Source organism: Folsomia candida, unplaced genomic scaffold (genome assembly GCF_002217175.1).
Source record: "Folsomia candida strain VU population unplaced genomic scaffold, ASM221717v1 Fcan01_Sc002, whole genome shotgun sequence".
Taxonomy (NCBI): Eukaryota; Metazoa; Arthropoda; class Collembola; order Entomobryomorpha; family Isotomidae; genus Folsomia; species Folsomia candida.
Window position 1 is genome coordinate 458,841 of NW_019091194.1, and position 23,045 is coordinate 481,885.

Below are 23,045 nucleotides of genomic sequence, written 5' to 3' on the forward strand. Positions count from 1 at the left end.
AAGGTTAGGTCAGAAAGTGGCTTTGATTTGACAGACGACGAACGAACCAGGAAATGTATGTGCCCCATACGCAACCCGATTAGTTAATAAGACAATTTAAAATACGGTAGAGGATAGACGAGCAGATAACGATAATCGATAATCAGCAAGGAGTCGATCACTAAAAATATCTAAGTCTGGTCGCAGAAATGGCATCATTTAATATTTCAGTCGAGAAGGGTTACTTAACCTTTACCTTTACAGAAAGGGTGTGACCAGTGGCCGCGGAAGCTGTGGGGACATTAGCATTGTAGGATAGGGGAGGGCGGGGTTTATATAAGATGGGGAGATGATGGGGACATCGACTCTCTGTCCGCGGACATTGTGGGTGTGACCTAGAATTTCGAATTTGTACGTACACCTAAATAAATACGTACCAAATTTTGTAATCGAGTAGTAGAGACATGTAAATTGTGGGATGGATGGAATGGTAGATCGCTAAAAATGAGACGATATACACCCAACAAAACAATTTATGTATGTATACTGAGCCCGATGTGGTAGTTGGTTTCGGCTTCCTGCAGGGAATGAAATGTTACGTTGTTACATTTAATAATAGGGTCGTGTAAAGTGTAATCACTGATTTTGATCACTTATTTATTGAGATTGATTCTGCATTTTAGTTTATATATGTATGTATGGGATCGTCTCGTACTAAATATTCACTAGTATTACGATTTACTAACGATTTACTAACATATTGATGAAATTAGTGTCTAATTTGTGTCATGTATGCAATTTTTGTAAATAAATATTGATAAAAGCATAGGAAATGAGATTTTCTCATATTCCCCATTATCCACATTTTCCTCTCAAATTCACTAATATTACGATTTAGCAACATATGCATGAAATGAGTGTATCGTCATGTATGCAATTTTTAAGGAATAAATATTGGCAAAAACATGAGAAATGAGATTTTCTCATATTCCCCATTAATCCAGATTTTGTCTCAAATTCTCACATAGCCCCTCAAACTATACATATATACACTCACATCCTTAATTTATGAAAGTGGAGATTTTACCTACCCGAAATTATGCACGTTTTCATTTTCACTCACTAAAAATTTGGCACTTTGACCCTTCACGATCCGTAAATTATTTAGTATACGACATCCTAATGCCCATCAGCCTCCTCTTCCTTAAGTACGACTTAACTGGTAATAAAGTCCCTACTAAATAAATCTTTAACGATAAATAACGACATCCTTCCTCTCGCATCGAAACGCTAAATATAAAGTAGCCCGAGAGCAGAAATTTGTGGACCAAACTTTAACCCACCACCACCACCACCCACAACAACCCATAAACAATAATAAGTAACGATCTTCTCCCTTCGGTCAGGGAGTCGCACTGGCTGCGTATTTTTTACTAACTGTGACGACACAAAATTATTAGTAAGGTTCTGATTTGATGATTTGCAACCAGCCCAGGTAGATAAAAAAGGTATAAATTCCGGCGACTGCACACTTGAACACGTTTATTGCCTGATCTCACCCACCACAGGTAACACATCCGCGTCCATCCATCCGTCTCATTGTTCTTCGCAAAAAAATAATAAATTCGCAATGAAAACTTGCCTACTCGTCGTGGTCGGGACGTTCCTTTTCGTCGGAGGAGTCGCCGCCGCCTCCACGACCTCCAAACTTTCACCGTCCGTGTTGGTATCAAAAAGTAGTAAAAAGACGAGTTCGTCGTCATCCCCCCAAATTTTGTCCGAGGGGGAAAATGTGTTTGTCCGTTTAGCAAAAAGTGTGGCGTACGAGGCCATGCAAGAATTTAGTGAGGAGGGCAGGCGAAATCCGAGATTCGGGATTACCATGAATCTCGGAAATCTTACCGATCTCTCGTCACTCTTCAACAGTACGAACGGCTCCGCAGGAAATTTGACGGGACTCGCAGCCTTGGCCGGGGTTCCGGTGGCGATTAAGGTTTCTTCGTTGGGGGTAAGGGGGAATTTTTTAAGGAAAATTTTGTGGGAGAAATTTTGGGAATTTTTTGGGGAAATTTCTGAGGAAATTTTGTGAAATTTTACTTTTTATTTTTAGGTTAAAGGTGCCCTGTTGGGAGGACTGCTTGGACTAAAGGCGTTCATCATCAACATTGCCATCACGCTGCTCTGGTTGGCCTTCCTCATTTCAGGAACGGCCTATTTCATCTGTAATTTGGGATTTCTTTCCTGCGGAATGGGGGGATTGGGGGGATTAAGTGGAGGTATTGGTGGTGGAAGCAGTGGGGGTGGTTTGGGTGGGTTGGGTGGAGGAGCATCGTCCCTCTTTGGAGGAGGTGGTGGTGGATCATCCCCGTTTGGAGGGAGTGGTGGCGGTGCCAGCTCGTTTTCGAATCCGTTGGGCGGAATTTTCAGGTATAGTTGATAAGGCTTGATAAGCGATGAATTTTATCTTATTTTTAAATGTTATTCTCTATTTAGTTCAAGATCTGGACATGCAGCGCAGCAGTTGCAAGAACAGGCGAGCCCGATTTACAAAGCGATTGACGAAGGGTACAAAAAGTACCAGTAGAGAGAAAATTGACCTTATTTAAATTTAATTAATATCGGTCTAATTTTGACCGTCCGTTCATCACTATTCGTCAAAAATGTCATCAGTTTTCACAGAAAGTGAAAGTTCGACCTGCTTTTACTTCCTGTTCGATGGTATGAAAATGTTTGTTTGCCATGCATTTATTTTTGTACACTTTGTTATGTAAATTATATATTAATTAATGATATGTCGACTGTGAATAGATGACAAATAAATTATTAACAAGGTTAAAACTATGATTCGCATTCAATAAATTTACACGCCATGCATACATATCTTTTGTGATAAGGAGGGATGCACATTAATAGAAACTATTATTCTTAAACAGAATTTTTAAACCTGATAAGTTAGTGATAAGTACTAAACACAGAAAAAATAATGGTTGATTATCTCTTATCCGCCGGGTCATCCATTTTAATTTACATTTGAACGTATAAATCGTACCAAAATTCTATGATTTCATGAACGTTGGCGTGTCAACAATTTTAATAGACAATTCCACGATTGCTTGACTTTTGATTTCTTTTGACGCTAGAATTGTAACTACAAATTTCGAAATTTCATAATAGTTTCCACCCAGTTTTATCCACCTTGCTTCCAAAACCCCCACCTAATAAAATTGTAACAATCATGTCGAGCAAGATTCCCGTCGGTGGTGCTGGACGTGGACAAGGTTCCTACAGTGGAGGGGCGTCACCACGTGACAATAACAATAAGAAGAAAGCTCCCCCCAAACCATCAATGATTCCACGGCTGGGAAATGTCAAAGCCAAAATTGACACCGGACTTGTCCGAAGCGTCCCCAAAAAACCAGCCACAAGCCCAAAACATGTCAGAATTGTGGAAAATGTGGTTGAAACTAAAGGACAAGAAGAACAAGAACAAGTCGATGTGTCCTCTCCAATTATTCAGACCTTTACATTCGGGGGACAGAAATCATCAAACACTTTGTCCGATGGTGACACCGTCCAACCTCAAATTGTCAAGAGCAGATCCTCCATCCTCAAAGTGACGTCTTCTCAACCCAGGGTGGAAATCAGGTCGACGGAAAATGTGAAATTTCTTGAACCCGAAAATCAGAATCGTGTCCAATTCGACGATATCCCAGCAGCACCATCGATGACAGAACGTTTTTATGTTTACGACAAAGAGGAAAAGGATCGTCTCGACAAATTACGCGATGAAGTGCACGCCTTAGAAGCGGAAGTTGAAGGTTTGGAAGGTCCTTTAAAAATTCCACTAATGTCCGCCATTTGTGGACACCTCTCGGATTTACTCTCGGCCAAAAGTAGTGAAGAGGTCAGACCGGAAAGTAAGAAAATTTACGACAAAGAGAAAAAACCTGAGGTGAAAGCAAGCCCGGTGAAAGTTACGTCGCCAACAAAGTCACCTAATCCGTCTGTAGACCAGGTCGGACCACCACAAATAGGATATGACCATTTGGTAAGTAATTTGACCCTTAATTTTACCACTTTAAACATATCTTACCACTTTTTTTGTCCCCAGAACTACCAAAACTCCGGACTCGATCCCTTCTTCGACTTTCCCTTGGAAGAATGGTTGCCAAGATCCAGACTGGTCGACGGTGACGATGAAGGCAACCTGAACTATGCCCGTTCCTTGTTCAAGACCACTAGTTCCGGGACGACCCAGTCAATTCCTAAGGAAAACTATGCCAGCATTCAGGACGTCACAGCGCCCCCAATCTTGCACGAAACCGTGTCCGACCCCAAGTTGGGGGATGACCCCGTCATCCAGTTCGAGTTGCAGGGGCGACCCTCCATCTCCGAGGAGCAACCTCCCCCAATGGAAGTCGAGTCCAGTCCGTCCCTCGACATTGCTTCGGAGAAGATTATTTCCCCCAGAATTTGTGAGGGGGATGGGAGTGTCGAAACCTTTCAGACTTTTGGGGATGGAGTTTCTTCATCCTCCGAGTGTGAAGTGATCCGCGTTCCAAAGTCGTTCAACGATATCCTTCAAGAAGGCGAGTCGAGAACGAATCAGCAAAATTTCGACCTCATGGAGAAAGAAATGGACGTTTTTTTAGAAGAGCAAGCTTTACTGGAGGGGCAGAAGGAGGAGGCGGAGGAGGATCAAGATCTCGTCAACGGGAACGACGACGACCACCCCGAAAACAACGGAGTTCCAGTAGAAGAACGAACCGAAATTGAAAAATCGGATGTGCAGAAAATGGAAGAGGTCAATGAACTCGAAGCTGAGGACGAAGTGGGGCAAGATCTACTGGATAAGCCGCAACCTTTATCCATCCAAGAGCAGTATTATTACACATCGGAGGATGAGGAGGCAGAAGGGGCACACGAACCGGAAGTGGAAGCAGGACAGATAACCGACCCCATCATCCTGGACCAACTTTTCCTCCGGGATTCACCTGCTCACCTTGAAACAGATCTTGTCCGATCGGCGACCTACATTAATCGGGAACTGGTCAAGTTGCGTTCGGGTGTGCGAGAATTGCAGGTTTGGAGCACTGTAACAATGTATCTTTCCGCCATGGCCGTAATTGGGGTCTTGACGATGGAAAATTTTCAAGATTTTATGAATTTACAATTTCCTTCCGACCCTGAACCTCCAAGTTCTTGGTGGGGTTGGATTTTTGGAAAAGGGACGTGAATTAACATGACGGAAATATTTTCTTCGAAAAAGTAACATTTTTTCAGTTGTGGTACGAAAAATAGTGTAATAAGTAAAAAGACTGAAATTATTGATCATTTTGTAAACGTAAAATTCGAATGAATGACAACAAATACTGTAAAAGGAATGTCAATTAAACATGATTGAGATGTAATATTCATTAAATAAAAGCAATCCAATATTCAAATTCAAATTAATTAGTAATTCATGATTAAATACTCAATTTTCTAATTGACTTTAAAAACTACCAAAAATAGTAAATATCTGGAATAATAATTCATATATGAAAATCTCACGGAAATCTAAAAATGTATTTATTTATTTAAAACCTTCAGTCAAAATGTGATTACACTTTTATTTAATATTAAAATTATTTATCTACAATTTAATTAATTACTTAACTAAATTAATTATGTAATATAACGTTAACTTATTATGACCTCCCGTGAATCAATAGCGGAAATTTTAGTGGAGATCTCCCAATTCTAGCTTTCTCTCCACCACCACCACTTTCACCCCCATTATTATTCCTCCTCCCCCCCACGATCCACTTGATCCCATCCGTCGCCACAGCTTTCTCCGCCTTGTAGAACGAATGCAGTAGCACTTCCGCCGAACCGTCGGAAACTTTGATCTCCTCCCCTTCCAAAAACATGTCCGTGTCTTTCACCTGAAAACAAAAAATCGGTGAAAAGTCACAATTTCAAGATTTCCATATTTTTATTTCGCCCACCCGAATAACGACTTCATCCTCGGTCTCCAACCCGATTTGGAAGTGGGCCATATTCTTTTCAAAGTTTGAACTCGCCTCCTCCATCTTAAATCGTGGCGAATTGTTCAAGTCTTGCAATCGATAAGGCAAATACTTATCTTCGTTGAGAATAAAGAAGAAATTTGCGGATTCGTCCGTGACATTGAGCCGCCATCGGTACCGTCCCCATTCGTCGGAACGTTCCTCGAGGGCGTCGAACTCGTCCGAGGGGACGCGTTTAGTGAGGACGTCGAGACAGTGGTAATAGTGCCGGGCGACGCAACGTTTCGCGTAGTAAAGGTAGCCACGGTTCAGCTTGTTTTGCAGGAGGAAGGAGCCGCCCAACATGGTCGTCAGGGTGGACGGGAGAAGGTCGGTGGACAGATGGGGACAACTCTTTCGGACGGCGATGGCGACCGGGAAAATGTAGGGATGACCTGGAAAAATAGTGAGGTCATGAAATCAGAGGAAAGAATTAAGTGTCATGTGTGAAATAAGTTAAGGGTCCTATTTAACTGGGCATAATTTAATATTTTTTGTAATCATAATTAGTACTTTTCTTCCGAATACCTCCTCTCATTTAAATGAAATTCAAATTGACCAAAACAGAGAAAAAATCCCGTCTTTAAAGAAAGGCAAGCTTGGTTGACAAGTAAAGGCTTCCAAGCCATTTGTGGTTGGCTAATAAGAATCGATAAAATTTGTAAAGTTTTCTAAAATCCAAGATTTTAAAGCGGTCTTAACACGTATGTATTATCAATGATGATTTATCATTTCTGGTAAAATCGAGTACTTATGGACAACGAAACACTTTATTATGAGTATTTCTGTAAAAAAAAAAACACTTGGTATGGTCGGGAGTAGTATTAAATTATGATCAGGTAAACATTCCCCATAAATTAATGATAACTTACCCCCGAAAACGTGCCCATAATTGGTCATTTCCGAGTACAGCGTGGCGAATCCAGAGCACTGTGACGTTTCTGCGATGAACGAAGCCAAGGGGGCGATACGATCTGGGACTCCGTTGTACGCCTCCTTCACCAAGTTGGCCAGCGTGGCCTCGACCTTTTCTGGGGAGGAGATGTACTTCATAATCTGGACCCAATGTTTCTGAGCCAACGTCCCGTTTCCTGACAGGATGGCGGAGATGCATTTGTTTCTCTGGTCTTCGACGAGGGTTCCTTGCATCTTGAAGGCAAAATGGATAAGGAATAGAATTAAGAGTGTGGGGAGAGAAAGTGGAAAATGAAATTAGAAATTTACCAAAGTTTCCATCTTTTCGATACTCTGGTGAATATTTGAAATAGCGGAAATGATAGATTCCTGAAAGGTAGAATAAAGTGTTTAATAACTTTTTCTAGTCATTAAGCCCCAGGCTTATCTTAGTTGATAAGGCGTGAATCTTATGGCGTTCCATACCAACTTGTTCTCGAGAGGATTCGGGTTAGAATTCTGACACACTTTTCCAGATTCTTCGTCACTAAATAATCGGAAATACATAAATTAAAAGTGTGAAAATGACTTTATTCATTAATAAAACTCGTACGTGGTAATAGCACTTGACGATTTAGCAGCCTCAGAACTCGAACCGGAAGTAGTAGCAGCAGTAGCAGCAGTAGAATCTGCTTCCCCACCACCATCATCGTCACCTGCACCGCCTCCACCCCCACCCCCAGCATCACCGGATGTAATCGTCGTAGTCGAAGTAGCTACCGTTTCACCCCCACCACCACCACCACCCTGGTACGATAACATGATAATAAACCCGTTGGGAAACTTTAATCAAAATTTTGTGATAAAAAACTGTTTAAACAAAATTCGAACCAAAAATAATTCGCCCTGAGAGCAGAAATGGATTACCGATTCATCTCCGTCATGCCGTACGACGAGTATGTTGTCGTCGTCTCCGCCACCCCCTCCGCCCCCTGAATCGGTGGGTGGTTGAACGTGCACACTTTCGGCGTAGTCAGGCCCCCCGTCGTCACCGCCGTGATGATTGCGTCTTAAAGTAAATATACACAAATTAGATACCCAGAAATCCGGAACAGTGGCCGCGGAAGCCGAGGGGACATCTGGGGACGTTAACATCGTAGGATAAGGGAGGGAGGGGTTTATATAACATGGGGAGATGATGGGGACATCGAACAACCGTGGGGACATTGTCCCTCTGTCCTCACGCTTCCGCGACCACCGATCCGAAACCTTTGAAAATATATAAGCTTTTATTCCTACCCGTTATAATGATTATCATCCGGCTGCGGATATCCATGATCGAAATTATGGGGCTCCTCTTGCAAATGCACGACGGGGAAGATAACCCCCAAAATGACCAGTTTGACGACCAGCAGACACAAACAGAGGCGACCCCGCCCCGTACAACAGCACCACATTTTGAGGCTTCTCCACTCCCAGCACAACCACGAATTTCGACAACAAGGACAACAACTCCTCCGCCCCCGGACTCCGTAGCGGTCTTCGAGGTGACCGTGCTCGTTGGGGAGGAATTCCTCGAAATAAATTATGTTCGGAGTTTCCAAGTCTTGTTCAAGTTTTTGGAAATCTTGTTCCTCCCGAGTTAATAGGAGTGGAATGGTGATAGCGTCCGCAGGTGGAGGAAGAGGGAGACGCAAAGTACTCGTGGTTGTGGGGTCGGTGGCACCCAGAAGGAAAGTGACGCGGCGTCTGGTGTCGAGTCGACTAGCAGCATCGTCGTCGTCCATGTCATGATGATTAGTAATAAATATGCATGACTATGAGTTGGTAGTGGTGAGGAATAAGATCATAAAATGAATGTGGTGGACCTGATTTTTTTCGAGGCTCAATTAATTTTTAACTGGCAAGAGAAGAAATAAATTGAAACATGATGTTGATAGTAATAAATAAATGTGACGAGGTTGGTTATGCAGTTCTGGCTAATTGGCGGCGGAATGGGGGAGGGTAATTTATGCAAAATTTACATACATTCTTATCCTAGTTAAGTTTTGTCCTTGCATCATTTAAAGTAATATTTGTTGCACATTGAGATCAATGCGGGGTGCAATTTTGGATGTGTTTAGTACGTTATTTTTAGTGATATTAGATCTCGTCATGCATAAATGGTAAAATGAAGGAGGGGGATTTCAATGGTTGCAATATTTTTGCAAAAATATTTGCAAAAATTATCATGTTCGACGGTCATGCTAGCGAACAATTTGACCAACTTGCTCATAAAATGCGCATCTTGATAAGGTGATCCACACTGGTTTTGTCAAACCGTTTTGGAAAATCTGGTGCATGCAGAGTTCAGACTCTGCATTGCAGTGCAGAGGCTCGGGCTATATCCAGTCCGCACTCATTCTATAAGGCCAACTTATTACAATAACACGCTATACATCCGCATGCATTTCAGCCTTTTTGGCCAGTGGAATGCTATAATTTATGAGGAACACTGTCCTTCGAGACGAATTACACCGATTGGCGTTAAGTGCATCCTTTTTATTTTCGTTAATGAAATGTCTGCCTGGCTGGCTAGATAGGGATATTACTTACGGATTGCGAAATGCACTCTGTGCCAAAATTACAATGGTGCAGCCTTGGACCACATTTTTAAACAGGGTTGATTCAATTTAACTTCGACACGAGCATTTAATCTTAATTGTAAAATATTTACGAAAAATCTTGAACCAGTGTTAATACTACATATACAAATATGTAATTATTATCAAGCGAATTAATCGAAATCCCATTAAGTTTTACAATTTTGAAGTTAAAGACGTATCATTATTTATTTCACGAAAGGATAGTGTATAAAAGTTTTGGATAATTGACTGAGCGCTACTTTTTATTCATAGTAGTAACAAAATTTTGAATCAAAAAATGTTTCCTATTTTATTATCCAGTCTCCCAAAGGCTTAATTCCTGCTACATTTAGTTTATTTGATTTTGACAAATTAATTAAATTACTTTCACTAACTTACTTACAGTGTAGTAATAAGCTGATGAAAATTGAAATTGGATGAAATGATGAGCGGCGAACCGAATTGGCTAACTTAACCTTCATAAAACTTTGGCAATTCATTGTGCAGGACGACTTTCCGATCGATTCCATCTTTCGTGATGGTTCCAAGACGGACACAACCACCACTTGAACCGTCGCGATTGAGAGCGAGGGTGACAGCTATGATAAAGGAAGAAGGAATTGATGAGATGCGTGATAACATGCATGATAAGTGTTTCCCATACTTACCACTCGTCACAAACTTTTCAGCCTCGTCCCTGCTCATTTTTGGTCTAAAGTTGGAATCTACAAAACCGTAGAGAAATCCAGACCCGGACCCTCCAATGCAGACTTCTTGCCGGACCAACATCCCCCCAATAGGTACAGAGTAGACTTGTCCCCCGTGGCGAGAATCCCATCCTGCAACAATGATACCGGCCGAAAGCTGGTCTCTGTAGTTGTAGCACATGTCTTGAAACACGGCGGCAGCGCCACGAACAAGGGCAGGCTCACCAGATTCAATTCTAATTTAAATAAATTGGTTTAAAAATTAGAAGTCATTTAGGTAATTGATTTGTTAAAAATTTTAACCTAAAATCGTCTTACTCGTGAAATTCCAAGTGATAACTGACAATATCAGCGATGGCTTGAGTGTCCGCAGCAGAGCCGGATCGACAACAATAAATACGATCTGTGACACGGGTTAGCTTATCGGTGACTCGGTTGGCGACGTACATGCTGTAAGTGTAGGAGTTAGTATCTGGTTTATTTAACTTTAAAATGAAATAAATGTCATTGACGAGGATGAGTAAATTAAATTACCCAGTTGTCGTTCGAGTATCTGCTCCAATTACAACACCTCCATCAAATTCACAGGCCATGATTGTGGTCTGTAATAGACAAGTAGTTTATAGTTTATAATTATGATAAGTTCTTATTTATTTATCGTTGAAAAATGTTGCTTACTCCTGTCGAATGCTCCGCCGACATCCAGTCAGGCATGTCCCGGGTGGCAGATTTCTTCGTTCCGCTCACCCCCGCACCTTGTTCGACACCTAGGTTGGCGAAACGTTGCGAAATCATGTCTACCTGAAAATCATAATTAAAAACAGTCAACAAACAAGAAAAACAATAACAAAATTTGGTCGGTCAAGGACTAAATGTTTCAAAATCTTTTCCTTATCTAGAACTCACCTCTTTGCTTTGAACCTACTTATCTTTTGGGGCAAACTTTTTAAGAAAATTTGCAATTAATTTTGAGCAAAAATTAGACGATTCACCGACCGGAGAAAAAATTAATGATTTGACAAACTGAATGATTTGCAATTCCCTGTTGCGATCGGGCACGATTTAGCTTCTCGTTTGTTACTTTGTTTCGCTGCGTTTTTTGCATGAATTTTAGAAAAATTGGTCATATTTGAATTACAATTTTTTTGCAAAGTTGTAATTATTGTTTGTGCAAAAAAAGTTTGCATGAATTTTTGCATGAATTTTAGTGAAATTGCAATCTTATTTCAAGTACATTTTTTTGCAAGTTTGTAATTCTTCTTACAAATGCTTGTGCAAAAGTTTGACTTTGTGCAAAAGTCTTTATGCAAATTCTTATCAAAATTTTTATGAAAATGCTAAAAAAAATCAAAAGCAACACCAGTGGCTAAATATTTTTGAAAACGTTTGATTTTTTATTTATTCAAGATTTTAAATACATCATTCCCCTCATTCATTAACTGGATTCGAATATTGGAAATATGAAATGATTATTATTCTATCACCGCAATTCAAATTAGTAAGAAAAACAATAATAATTTACGTAAAGAGTGAAGACTTGAAGAAACAAGAGAATAATTTAGTTTGACATAATTTTCTCAAAATGTGTAGACATCATTTATTTTGATTTAGTAGTACCCCCACTTTTGCTGACGTCCTTGCCAAGTTGGAGGCTGTGTCCTTGCCCAGCTCTTGACCAAGCGACGAGGGCCAGCAGACGACCAGACTTGTGGTGGCGCAACTTCACCACTTTCTTCCTCACTTTCTACCTGAATTGGGCGCTGAGATGGCCTCCAGTTCCACGATCGGCGAACATACTGTGGACGTTGACGATAGTAGACGGCTGGGGAACCAGAATTCCAGTTTCCGGCAGAAGAACTGCTTCCGGCAGACCAGCGAGACCAAGAAGGTGGTGGACCCTGAAGAGAAATAAGAAATTAGGTCACTTTCGTGTAACAAAATGTCACTTCGTGTCACAAAGAGGTCACAAAATGTCACTTTCGTGTCATAAAAGATCAGTCTGGCAAAATTTTCCAAGTTTTTTCCGTCCCAAAATATATTTCCCCCAAACCCCCAGGAATTTTCGAAAATTTTCGAGGAATTTTTGAATATTCCTGAAAATCTTCCGGAAATTTTAAAATGCCTTCCCAGAGGACATACTTTCCCCCCGGTTTCCTCCGAACCTAGTTCGGAAATTCCGGAAATATTTGCCAGGTCACCACCGTCTCACTTTACCTCGACATCCTGATCCTCATAATGACCCTGTTTCGGGACTCGAACCCACGCTATGGGTCGGCGTTGTCGGACTTGTCGACGACCACCAGTCGCCCATGGTCCTTCTCCCTGCCAATTTCTTTGCTGCCAAGGCTTTGATGGGGCTCGGTTGAAACCACTCCTTCCCTGGTACCCCGAGCTGCCTGGAGTTCCCGGAGACAGCGAGTATCCCCCAGATTGACCTTGGACGGAGTTCCATTGTTGACCTTGTCCCTGCTGAATGGGGGCGTTCCTTTGAGCGTATGCTGGTGAAAGCATGAATTTCAAATGTTAAGTAAGATCAATCATCAACTTCCAGCGGCCGTGGGGACAGAGGGACAATGTCCTCACGGTTATTCGACGTCCCCATCACCTACCCACGTTTTACATAAACCCCTGCCTCCCCTATCCCACAATGTTAATGTCCCCACGGGTAACTCCTAACTAATTGCGTAATGTGTACTCACGTCCAGTCTCCTCCTTGGGGTAGATATCATCCCAGCTCGGCGTATCAAAGGCATACTCATCTTCGTCACTGCCTCCCTCGTCGTCTTGAATGTCATCCTCTGCGTCTTCATCATCCTCGTCGTCATCCTCTTCGTCATCTCTGCCTTGAATGTATCGTGGCCATGGTTTGTTGCCTACTGCGATGGGACGACGACCCCAGGGGGAGGATGGGACACCACTAAATTAAATCCATGTAAAAAGTTGACTTTATGCAAATTTGCTCTTTTCAAAACTCCTTATCAAAATTCATAATTTTCATACCCAATGGCTTTAGGTTCCCTGAAGAAAAGGTACGGCCCTTGACCTCCCCTCGTATTTGAGCGACCTTCACTTGGACCCCCACGTCTCGGTGAGCTCGGTCTGGTCCGATCGGACGGGTAGATGCCTCCCTCCGAATCATCGTCATCCACACGGGCCTCATTCTTCCCCCACTTTTTGTTACTCGGTGCGGCACTCACCACGGCGAAGACGCACACCGTAAAAAATACTGCGGTGGTAATACCCCTCATGATGATAAGCTATTTGATAAACCAAGTGTACTTGTCTGAGCGACGTTGTCTCACCGACTGGAAGCTGGAACCGAGTGCAATCACCCTTTTACTACTTGAGATGGGGAATTAGTAAGCATGAGAAACCGGTCTAACAAGGGACACTCACGACCTGTCGTTTGAGTCCAGGGTACCCACTATGTTTTTTAGAATCTACTAGGACCCCAGATGAAGGATTCATTCATATTTCCGTGTAAAACTCATATTTGGCGCCATGGCGTGGCGCCAAATTCGCCAAATTTGATGGTTTTTCATTTTAAAACCACCATAACTTTTGAAATCTTGGACGGATTTTCAAAATTTTTGGCAAAAATCATGACAAGGAGTTCAACTTTCGTATTCTATGAATTTTTTTCCAAAATTATCGCTTTCAACTTTTCGCAAAATTTTGAAATTTCGGGTTCGTCGAAAAATGCTAAAAATATCTCAAAAACTAAAATTTTTTTATTTTTATTTTTTTCTCTAAAATTTCGACGGTTCTGATCATTTTAAGCATAAAACTTTAAAAATCCGACATAAACTGCAAAAGTTATGGGGGTTTGAAATTGGTCGAAAATCCACATTTTTAAGTTTGGCGCCACGCCATTGGGCCAAATATGAGTTTTACACGGAAATATGAATGAATCCTTCATCAGGGGTCCTAGTAGATTCTAAAAAACATAGTGGGTACCCTGGACTCAAACGACAGGTCGTGAGTGTCCCTTGTAAGAAGAAGAAGCTAATGGCCGTCTTGGCTGGGTGATTATGTCAAGTTTTTGAAATACTGGGTAGAGAGAAAAATGGAGAAAAAAGTGCAAGTGTTTCTGCCATCCACTCCACGACATAAAAACCGGTTGTGCTCGTGATAACTCTGAGGTGATCTGTGCACCGAGATAAAACCGTTGATGAGCAGTCTTGCATTGAAAAATAAAGCCTTTCGTGTCTAAACTTTGATCTTTGTCTGAAAAATGAAATGTATGTGAGTAAAAAAAAGTGAGAGATTTTTTAATATACGCTGGGAGAGGAAGAATGCGTATAATTTTCCGAAATCTGGTGAATACAATCCAATAATCAGCAATGGCATCTTTATAATTCGTAATTTCAATCATTCATGCAATGTACTCAGAGTTCAACAACTTTGGGCAAAAAGATCTCAAATCTCTCAGAAGAGTGAACTGGACACCTTGTTTTTAATTGTACATTGTTGTGTTGACTGCTGGTTTTCAATCCTGATTGCCTTGAATCCGGTCAAAAATCTGGCAAGATTTTGTACCTTATAACAGCAAAATGAATCGGTATTATATTCATTAAATGATATGAAACCACTTTTTTTGATTTTTTCATTTTGGATAATCCCTCAATGAAAAGAGTCACTGAATAATAATGTGTAAATAGTCAAAGGAAGAGTGTCGGGAACGTAGGTAATAAATATGTAAGATTTTGATTAAGAGATTTTCTGCAAATATTTTTTTTATATAAAAAAACCCACGTTATTAAAGCAACAATTATTGACTCTGGTACGTAAATCTACAGATAAAATCTGCATAATCATTGTACGTATCTATACAAAATATTAAACAGACATTGAACAAAAAAGTGTCAACAGTATTAACTAGATTACATATACATATTAAATTCTTTCAAAAATACTATTAACAAACTATGCAATTAACTAATTAACTACTAACTAGAATTGAAAACAATGTCATAAACATCTCTGTAATGATTGGCGAAATGGACTTCTAATCCGTCCTTAATAAAAGTTGGTAGATCGTCGAAATCTTTTTTATTCTCGGCTGGAAGAATGACACAGTTGACACCGACGCGTTTAGCCGCACGGATCTTTTCCTTGATCCCACCAACGGGGAGGACCTTGCCGGTGAGGGAGATTTCCCCCGTCATAGCGAGATTCTGCCGGGTAGGCTTGTCCATGGCGATGGAGAGGAGGGCTGTGACGATGGTGACTCCGGCAGAGGGTCCATCCTTTGGTGTGGCTCCTTCCGGCACGTGAAGGTGGATGTGAGAGTTGATGAGAAAGTTGTTGGTGGGGGAGAGGTCGGAGAGGAAAGTTTTCGCAAAGGTGTAGGAAATTCGGGTCGATTCTTTCATCACGTCGCCGAGGTGGCCGGTCACTTCGAGGGAGCCTGAAGAAAAATATTAAGGAATTTTATGTCAAAATGCTCGCAATTGAGCACATTATAAATTAGTCTTCAGTACAAAACTGGTTGAAAGTTTAAAAATTGCACAGCTAAACTTTTTTTCAAAATTTCGAAACGGGTTTTTCACTAGTAATATTGTAAAACTTTTTAATTTGTGGGTACCGTCTTTCATGGGGCCTTCGCTGGGGACTGGTTTCCTCAGAGAGGTCTCAATGAACAAGGTCGATCCTCCCATCGCGGTCCAGGCCAATCCCATAACGACACCGGGCGGCGTTTCAGAGTACAATCGATCCGAAGTAAAGACTGGTTTTCCGACGAATTTCTCAATATTCTCTTCCGTTACAGTGACGGCTTCAACCTTTTCCTTGACTAGGGCGTAGGCCGCTTTACGAAGTACCTAGAAATTAATTTGCATAACAATGTTAAGAAATTCTTACAGGATGTTCAATAATTGTGTGTGCGTTACCTTTTCGATATGTTTCTGCAGGTTTCGCACCCCGCTTTCTCTGCAGTAAGCGTGGATTAATTTGGTCAGTGCCGGCTCGTCTATTGTGACCTTAGCATCCTTCAGTCCAGTGCTTTGGATAAGTTGTGGGATCAAGTATTTTTGAGCGATGGCCAACTTTTCTTCTAAAACGTAGCCAGAAACGTCAATCATTTCCATGCGATCTTTAAGTGGTTCAGGAATTGTTTCAGTAACGTTTGCCGTGCAGATGAAGAGGACTTTCGACACGTCAACATTCACGTCTATAAAATAAATAGGAGATTTAATATAATAACACACAATCATGTTGTATGTAATTAAGTAGTTAATTGCCTAAATAGTGGTCCAAAAAGTTAGCATTTTGTTCCGGATCGAGCAACTCCAATAAAGCGGAAGTAGGATCGCCCATGTAACTGTGGCGTCCCATTTTGTCCACCTCATCAATCAAAACGAGTGGATTTTCCGTCTTTACTTTCTTCAAACATTGGATCATTTTGCCAGGCATGGCGCCAATGTAGGTGCGACGGTGACCCTTGATTTCAGCAACGTCCGTCATACCACCAACGCTGAAGCGGAAATACTGCGCAAAATAAGATATTTACATATTAATTATGTGTGACAGTTGAGGTTACAATTTGTGCAAAAAAACACACCTCGCGATTTAACGCCTTTGCAATAGATTTCGCAATGCTTGTCTTGCCCACGCCGGGAGGTCCGTAAAAACATAGAATTTTCCCTTGCGTCGAACCCCTCAATTTACTCACGGCAATAAATTCTACAAAAATTTAAAATTATATAAAATTGATTTTTTTGCAAATAATTTTTGGGCATCATTCTAATTTGATTAATAGTTTACCTAAAATCCTCTTTTTCACATCTTCCATCCCGTAATGATCTTCATCTAATATTCCACTCGCCTTGTCCAAATCTAGCGTCTCCTCACTGGTGATTCCCCACGGGAGGATGGTCAGCCAGTCGACGTAGTTTCGAGTTACGCTGAATTCATGTAAAATAATTAATTAATTACTAAAATTTACAGTAGTTATACAAATCAACATGATTTACATACTTGAATTCAGACGCGTGAGAATCCAATGACCTTAATTTTCCAATTTCTTCCTCAATAACGTCTGATATCGCTTGAGGAATGGTTTTACCCTGTCAAAAATATTTATATAATTTCCAATTTATCTTTCCATTGCAAGGTCTTTTTTGCACCTTTAATCTCGCCCTGAATTTCTCCTCGATCGTGTCCTTGTCATCCTTTTCGATTCCCAACTCCTTTTTGATAGCTTTGAGTTGTTCGTGTAACATGTACTTTCGATGCTGCTGTTTGACCTTCTCTTCGACCTCTTTTCCAATCTTTTGCTGAATTCGATTCAACTCGAGCTCCTTCTTGAGCATGTTGAGCGTCGTCATGAGCCTTTCTTTTAACTGAAGAAGCAGAAGAAATAATTAATAGGTCAAAGATCAAAGCATTCTTTTAAAAATATGAGTAGATTACGGAAATAATTTTTTCTTACGTTTCGTTCCTCCAAAACTTTTTGGAAATCGGGATTGTCCGCGGACGTAATTGCCGCTCCGAGATCGCACAAATAAACGGGATCCTCCACGACTCGATCCCCCTGCATGATCACGGCCTGAACGGACTCTCTGTAGAGTGGATTTAGCTGCATGATATCTCGAATTGTGCGAATTACTTCTTGAACTAAGGCCTGCAAAAAATATAAATTTACTAGTTATAAAAAATTGTGATTTACTAAAACGCAAAAATATAATATTCCGTCACACCTTAATTTCCGTATCCACTTGAAACTTTAACGGTTTAACGTTCTCCGTTTCAATCATGAGAACTGGAACAGGTTCATATTCAGGTTCAGCTGGATCCTCAAGCAAAGAAGTGGCTGCACTTTCTCCACCACCGGAAGTGGAGGAAGCCACATCTCCGCCAGACTGGTGGTCGGACGAGGTCACACCCTCACCGTTCTCCACCGTCCCATTATTCCCATAGTGAACTGCGACACGGCGTTTCCTCCTCCGTCGCCCGTTCTTCTCGGTTGACAAACTGTTAAGAGTATCGGATCCACTTTGTGCTTGTTGTGATTGTGCGAGGGCAGCTTCTTCAGCTTCGAGTTCCTTCTCGTCAAGAACCATTTGTCCGATTAGTCTTATTCTTCGATGCGCCATAACAATCATTCTCAACTTATCGCCCATATCCTGCATTTCAACGATGCCACAGAATGTTCCGACCGAGTGTAAATCCTTGACAGAGTAGACGACTTCTTTATCATTGCTGGATAAAAAAAAATGGTAAAATAATTAACGCTGAAATTATTAATTATCTTTTCAATTTAATTTGAATAGTGATCACTCACTTGGCATCCGTTTTTAAAAAAACGCCAACATAAGGCTGGCCCAGCTTGACTTTTCTCCGAATCAAATTAATCAGTCGAGTATCGCTGAGCTCAACGATTTTAATGAAACGAGGAAACACTGGGTTTCTACTGATTGCGACGATTGGCATGTACGGAAACTCTTCTGGAACTTGCATCGCTGCTGGGAGGATTTGTGGGGTTGGTTTAATCGTCACCGCGGTTATCGGGCCGGTAGGTCGGTGATTGTAGGTGTGGTTTTCGCTCTCCGTTTCTTTAGGAGAGTCTTCTTTCTTTTTGATTTCCGGCTGCAATGATTACGACATAATTATTATTATTTTCACTTATCTAACAATTATCTTGTATTTACTACCTCCTCATCCTTCTTCTTTGGCTTATCATCATTATTATTATCATCGTCCCGTTTATTGGAAGAGTATCTTCTCAGGTTTTGATTGAGTGATGTGATCCCCGCAGCGGAGATGGATCGATGTTTGCTGTGACCGATAACCGCTTCATATCGAAACGCATTCCCATATCCACTAACTGATGAAAAGAGACGATAAGCAGTTATCCGGTAGGAATTACGGGTCGCTGTTGTGGCGAGCCGGGCTGAACGGGAGGAGAGGAACATTAAAAAAAAGTTTGTGTTAGCTAACTATTCTTATAATTAAGGTAACTATTAAGGTGCAGATGCAGATAAGGTGACGACGACGACGATAACTAAATAATTAAAATTTATACAGATTTCACAAGAAAGAAAGATGACGACAAAATAAATTCTGTGAATTGATGAGATGAGATGATGAAATATGGATGGAGCTCGTAGCCGCGATGATCGGGGGCAAAAAGTGGACTTTTCTCGTCTCATGTTCCCATCGGAAACTTTAAAAAATTTATAAATACTCTGACCCGGAAGTTGGTGAGTATCACTATTAATTAGTAAATTATTGTGAAGAACAAAAAAATTACTAATTATTCTTAATGAATTTTAATTAATATTCGTGAATAAATCATTGATTTTTGATCCTACCTGTTAAACGATATGTTATACCGATGAGGCAAGTTTGTGGGTTATCATTATTAATTAGTAACTTATTGTGAATATAAATTACTAATTATTCTTAATGAATTTTAATTAATATTCGTGAATAAATCATTGATTTTTGATCCTAAATACCTGTTGAGCGACATGTCATACCGATGAGGCAAGTTGAGACGGTGAGGCAACTTGAGACGAACCGAGTTGCGTGAGGCTGTCGAGAGAGTCATCTGCTGGATGTGAGTGACGAGTGAGTGACGAGAGGAGAACGCGTGGCTGGCTGACTGACTGAATTTTTGGTTTCCGAAAAAAAGTAACGTAAAAAATCAAAAAATAATTCATAATTTCTAAAAAATGATTGTAAAGTTTGGTTAACCTTCTTTTTATTTGTTATAGGGAATTGATCATAGATTCGAATCAAGATGGGGACTCCACCGATAATTAAAAATTCTCAGGTGTCTGTGGTAAGGGTGTTAAATTTAAATTGATGTTGGAGTAATTAATTAATTATTTATGCATAATGTTGTTCTTTAATAGCATCGGCATTATCAACATGTCATTGATAGTGTGATCCGCAATATGTCTGCGACTTTTTTGGACGCAGGGATAGATCAAAGCGTCCTTGTCGAGTTGGGTGTCCAGTGGCGAAAAAATTTGGCCGAAATGGGAACTGTGACGGATTTCAAGGACAACAGGGTCATAGAGGATAGCGAAATCCCATCGACATCAGCGGGGCCTTCGTCCTCAATGAACGGTAAGTTAAACGTTAGTTAACTAAACAATTAGTTTAATCTAAACTATTGTAAACATCTTTTTTTTTGGTTTAACGCAGATATAGCGAAAGGGGATGTTGTCTACATCCTTCCACCCGCGCAGAATGTTGGTGTTCCTGTAGTAATCCAACCTGTCAGTGAGGATGGGCCGAGTGTAACTGTAACGGTCCCGGTGGCAGCTCTACATGGAGGAATATTACGGGTAAACAAGGGAATAAGAGCAAGTCGATAAGATCAGTTGAGTAATATTTTGTTTTTTTTTGTCAGCAAATCATTTCCGTGCCCGGAATGTTTGAAGTTTCGGGCGAGCAAGATTTCACTACGGTCGTGCAAGCCAGAGTGAATGAAGAATTGCGCAAGCGTGGGCTTCACATTATCGAAGGGCGAGTACCCAAGAAGAGCAGGGGGATTGGACGTCGTGGACGTGGAGGGAGGGGTGTTGCTAGAGGGAGAGGACGCGGCCGTGGTCGTGGTAGATTTAGCAAAATTGCTACCAGTGCCACCAGCGATGAAGATGAAAGCGATGTGGATGACGAAGAGGAAATTGAGCGTAAGCCTGCTGGTCGCGGAGGAAGGGGCGGTGCTAGAGGGAGGGGACGCGGTCGTGGTCGTGGCCGGGGTGGATCTAGCAAAATTGATACTCGTGAGTCAAGCGATAAAGAAGACGACGACATGGATGATGACCAGGGTATTAAGCTTCAGCCTGGTCGTGGAGGGAGAGGTGCTGCTAGAGGGAGGGGCCGAGGTCGACCCAGCAAAATTGAGACTCGAGACGCAAGCGACAATGAAGACACGAGCGACAAAAATGAAAACAACATTGATGATAAGCAAGAAATTGAGCCTCAAATTGGTCGTGGTCGTGGTGAATCAAGCAAAATTGCTACTCGTGACACGAGCGATAAAGAAGAAAGCGACACGGATGATAAGCAAGAAATTGTGGCTCAGGCTGGTCGTGGTGGATCAAGCAAAATTGCTACTCGTGACACGAGCGATAAAGAAGAAAATGACATGGACGATAAGCAAGAAATTGTGCGTCAGGCTGGTCGTGAAGGAAAAGGTTCTGCCAGAGGGAGGGGACGCGGTCGTGGGCGAGGTCAAGGTCGACCTAGCAAAATTGAAACTCTTGAGACAAGCGATAAAGAAGAAGACGACATGGATGATGAGCAAGAAACTGAGCTTAAGCCTGGTCGTGGAGGAAGGGGCGCTGCTAGAGGGAGGGGACGCGGTCGAGGTCGTGGTAAATCTAGCAAAATTGCTACTCGTGACTCCAGCGATGAAGAAGATAACGACAAGGATGATGAGCAAGAAACTGAGCCCAAGCCTGGTCGTGGAGGGAGGGGACGCGGTCGCGGCCGTGGTCGTGGTCGATCTAGCAAAGTTGCTCTTCGCGCCACAAGCGACAAAGACGAAAGCGACGTGGATGATAAAGAGGAAATTGAGGTTAAGCCTGGTCGTGGAGGGAGGGGACGCGCTCGATCTAGCAGAATTGCCACTCGTGACACCAGCGATAAAGAAGAAGACGACATGGATAATGAGCAAGAAACTGAGCTTCAGTCTGGTCGTGGAGGGAAGGGCGCTGCTAGAGGAAGGGGACGCGGTCGTGGTCGACCTGGCAAAATTTCTGCTCGCGCCACAAGCGACAAAGACGAAAGCGATGTGGATGAGCCACAGGAGATCACGTTTGAGCCTCGTCGTGGAGGGAGAGGTGCTGGAAGAGGGAGGGGGCGTGGCCGTGGCCGTGGCCGGAAACGTGCTCTTGAAGACGAGCAAATCCCTCAGCTGGATGGTGGGCTCGATTCAGAGTCGGATGACGAAGATATGGATTGTATCGATGTGAGTGAAATATCAATACTGTTTTTTATATTTCTGTATATGCATATTTAAATTTACAATTATTTCCGGTTTGTAGGAAGAGGAAGAAGAACTTAACAAGGCTGCGGCGGAATACCGAGCCTATTTCGCAGAACAACGGGAAAAGATGTATACTCAGGATAACTTGATCATTTGCCAGTATGAAAAGGTTGGTCGCGTTATTTATTTAAAAAATACTTTGCCAAATCCATACTAAATGCTTCCATCCATTCTTTTGTCAGATCATCCGGAAAGGATACTCGTGGAAATTCGTCGTCAAAGATGGCATCATGAAGATCAACGGAAAAGACTACGTCTTCGGTTTCGGAAAGGGCGAAACGGGCGAAGCTCCAGAAGTTAAACCGGTTGGATGGGTGCCTCCGATTCCGAAGGCGGCTGCGCTGGAAATTCTTCCCGCGGCTGGAGCGGTACCCGCGGCTGGAGCGGTACCCGCGGCGGAAGCAGTACCCACGGTCTCGTCTGTACTCCCAGCCAACTTGGAACTCCCACCCGGCGTTTCAAGTGTTACTTTCCAAATCTAATCCCTATTTCGCCCAACTCTGAAAGGCCACTATTTTTATTGTTATTTGTGGTCTTAACTTTTATTTCTTTTATAATTTATTACTGATCCATCTTGTTTACCGTTTTTGTCACTTTGTTTAACATTTTGGCAGTAATTATAAACAATGTATTGTTGATCTTACAAAATTGGTGATTATTTGCCATAATTTCATGAAATTTTGATCCATTTCATCCAATTACTTAGATTTCTCGTTTACTTTCCTCTCATAATAACAACTCATATTATTTACATCGTAGATATTTCCCTTGATTGGTGACGATG

General features: G+C 41.7%; 7 protein-coding genes across 8 annotated transcripts; 3 read left to right on the plus strand and 4 right to left on the minus strand.

The window, feature by feature from the left end:
- Nucleotides 1–1,513: 1,513 nt before the first annotated feature.
- Nucleotides 1,514–2,653, plus strand: LOC118432912 (keratin, type II cytoskeletal 2 epidermal-like). The gene is made up of 3 exons (XM_022091135.2): nucleotides 1,514–1,987; nucleotides 2,090–2,406; nucleotides 2,473–2,653. The coding sequence occupies exons 1-3, from the start codon at nucleotides 1,610–1,612 to the stop codon at nucleotides 2,561–2,563; spliced, it is 786 nt and encodes a 261-aa protein (XP_021946827.1). The 5' UTR covers nucleotides 1,514–1,609; the 3' UTR covers nucleotides 2,564–2,653.
- Nucleotides 2,654–3,179: 526 nt separating this feature from the next.
- On the plus strand, nucleotides 3,180–5,401 carry LOC110844835. The gene is made up of 2 exons (XM_035848268.1): nucleotides 3,180–4,027; nucleotides 4,091–5,401. The coding sequence occupies exons 1-2, from the start codon at nucleotides 3,215–3,217 to the stop codon at nucleotides 5,213–5,215; spliced, it is 1,938 nt and encodes a 645-aa protein (XP_035704161.1). The 5' UTR covers nucleotides 3,180–3,214; the 3' UTR covers nucleotides 5,216–5,401.
- Nucleotides 5,402–5,539: 138 nt separating this feature from the next.
- Nucleotides 5,540–8,725, minus strand: LOC110843897. 2 transcript variants are annotated; one of them, XM_022089956.2, is made up of 8 exons: nucleotides 8,223–8,725; nucleotides 7,851–7,992; nucleotides 7,537–7,730; nucleotides 7,410–7,470; nucleotides 7,254–7,313; nucleotides 6,902–7,178; nucleotides 5,970–6,424; nucleotides 5,540–5,906 (listed from the first exon to the last, which is right to left on the minus strand). In XM_022089956.2, the coding sequence occupies exons 1-8, from the start codon at nucleotides 8,708–8,710 to the stop codon at nucleotides 5,670–5,672; spliced, it is 1,914 nt and encodes a 637-aa protein (XP_021945648.2). In that variant the 5' UTR covers nucleotides 8,711–8,725; the 3' UTR covers nucleotides 5,540–5,669. The 2 variants fall into 2 exon arrangements, with proteins under 2 accessions (XP_021945648.2, XP_035704035.1); XM_035848142.1 differs by having other exon boundaries at nucleotides 7,537–7,766.
- A 989-nt stretch (nucleotides 8,726–9,714) lies between these two features.
- On the minus strand, nucleotides 9,715–11,299 carry LOC110843177 (proteasome subunit beta type-6). Its single transcript, XM_022089126.2, has 6 exons — nucleotides 11,161–11,299; nucleotides 10,933–11,055; nucleotides 10,789–10,856; nucleotides 10,573–10,704; nucleotides 10,216–10,490; nucleotides 9,715–10,146 (listed from the first exon to the last, which is right to left on the minus strand). The coding sequence occupies exons 2-6, from the start codon at nucleotides 11,047–11,049 to the stop codon at nucleotides 10,019–10,021; spliced, it is 720 nt and encodes a 239-aa protein (XP_021944818.1). The 5' UTR covers nucleotides 11,050–11,055; nucleotides 11,161–11,299; the 3' UTR covers nucleotides 9,715–10,018.
- Nucleotides 11,300–11,625: 326 nt separating this feature from the next.
- LOC110843803 lies at nucleotides 11,626–13,580 on the minus strand. The gene is made up of 4 exons (XM_022089844.2): nucleotides 13,255–13,580; nucleotides 12,954–13,171; nucleotides 12,469–12,752; nucleotides 11,626–12,152 (listed from the first exon to the last, which is right to left on the minus strand). Exons 1-4 carry the CDS (start codon nucleotides 13,500–13,502, stop codon nucleotides 11,862–11,864), a joined length of 1,041 nt encoding a protein of 346 aa, XP_021945536.1. The 5' UTR covers nucleotides 13,503–13,580; the 3' UTR covers nucleotides 11,626–11,861.
- A 1,387-nt stretch (nucleotides 13,581–14,967) lies between these two features.
- Nucleotides 14,968–19,339, minus strand: LOC110842967 (lon protease homolog, mitochondrial). The gene is made up of 12 exons (XM_022088855.2): nucleotides 18,909–19,339; nucleotides 18,539–18,843; nucleotides 17,955–18,456; nucleotides 17,687–17,878; nucleotides 17,382–17,597; nucleotides 17,233–17,321; nucleotides 17,020–17,159; nucleotides 16,817–16,938; nucleotides 16,497–16,743; nucleotides 16,146–16,426; nucleotides 15,842–16,076; nucleotides 14,968–15,664 (listed from the first exon to the last, which is right to left on the minus strand). Exons 1-12 carry the CDS (start codon nucleotides 19,167–19,169, stop codon nucleotides 15,204–15,206), a joined length of 3,051 nt encoding a protein of 1,016 aa, XP_021944547.1. The 5' UTR covers nucleotides 19,170–19,339; the 3' UTR covers nucleotides 14,968–15,203.
- Nucleotides 19,340–19,795: 456 nt separating this feature from the next.
- LOC110842968 (protein qua-1) lies at nucleotides 19,796–22,909 on the plus strand. The gene is made up of 7 exons (XM_022088856.2): nucleotides 19,796–19,890; nucleotides 19,974–20,041; nucleotides 20,115–20,331; nucleotides 20,410–20,552; nucleotides 20,618–22,183; nucleotides 22,260–22,370; nucleotides 22,444–22,909. Exons 2-7 carry the CDS (start codon nucleotides 20,000–20,002, stop codon nucleotides 22,741–22,743), a joined length of 2,379 nt encoding a protein of 792 aa, XP_021944548.1. The 5' UTR covers nucleotides 19,796–19,890; nucleotides 19,974–19,999; the 3' UTR covers nucleotides 22,744–22,909.
- The last annotated feature ends 136 nt before the right edge of the window (nucleotides 22,910–23,045 follow it).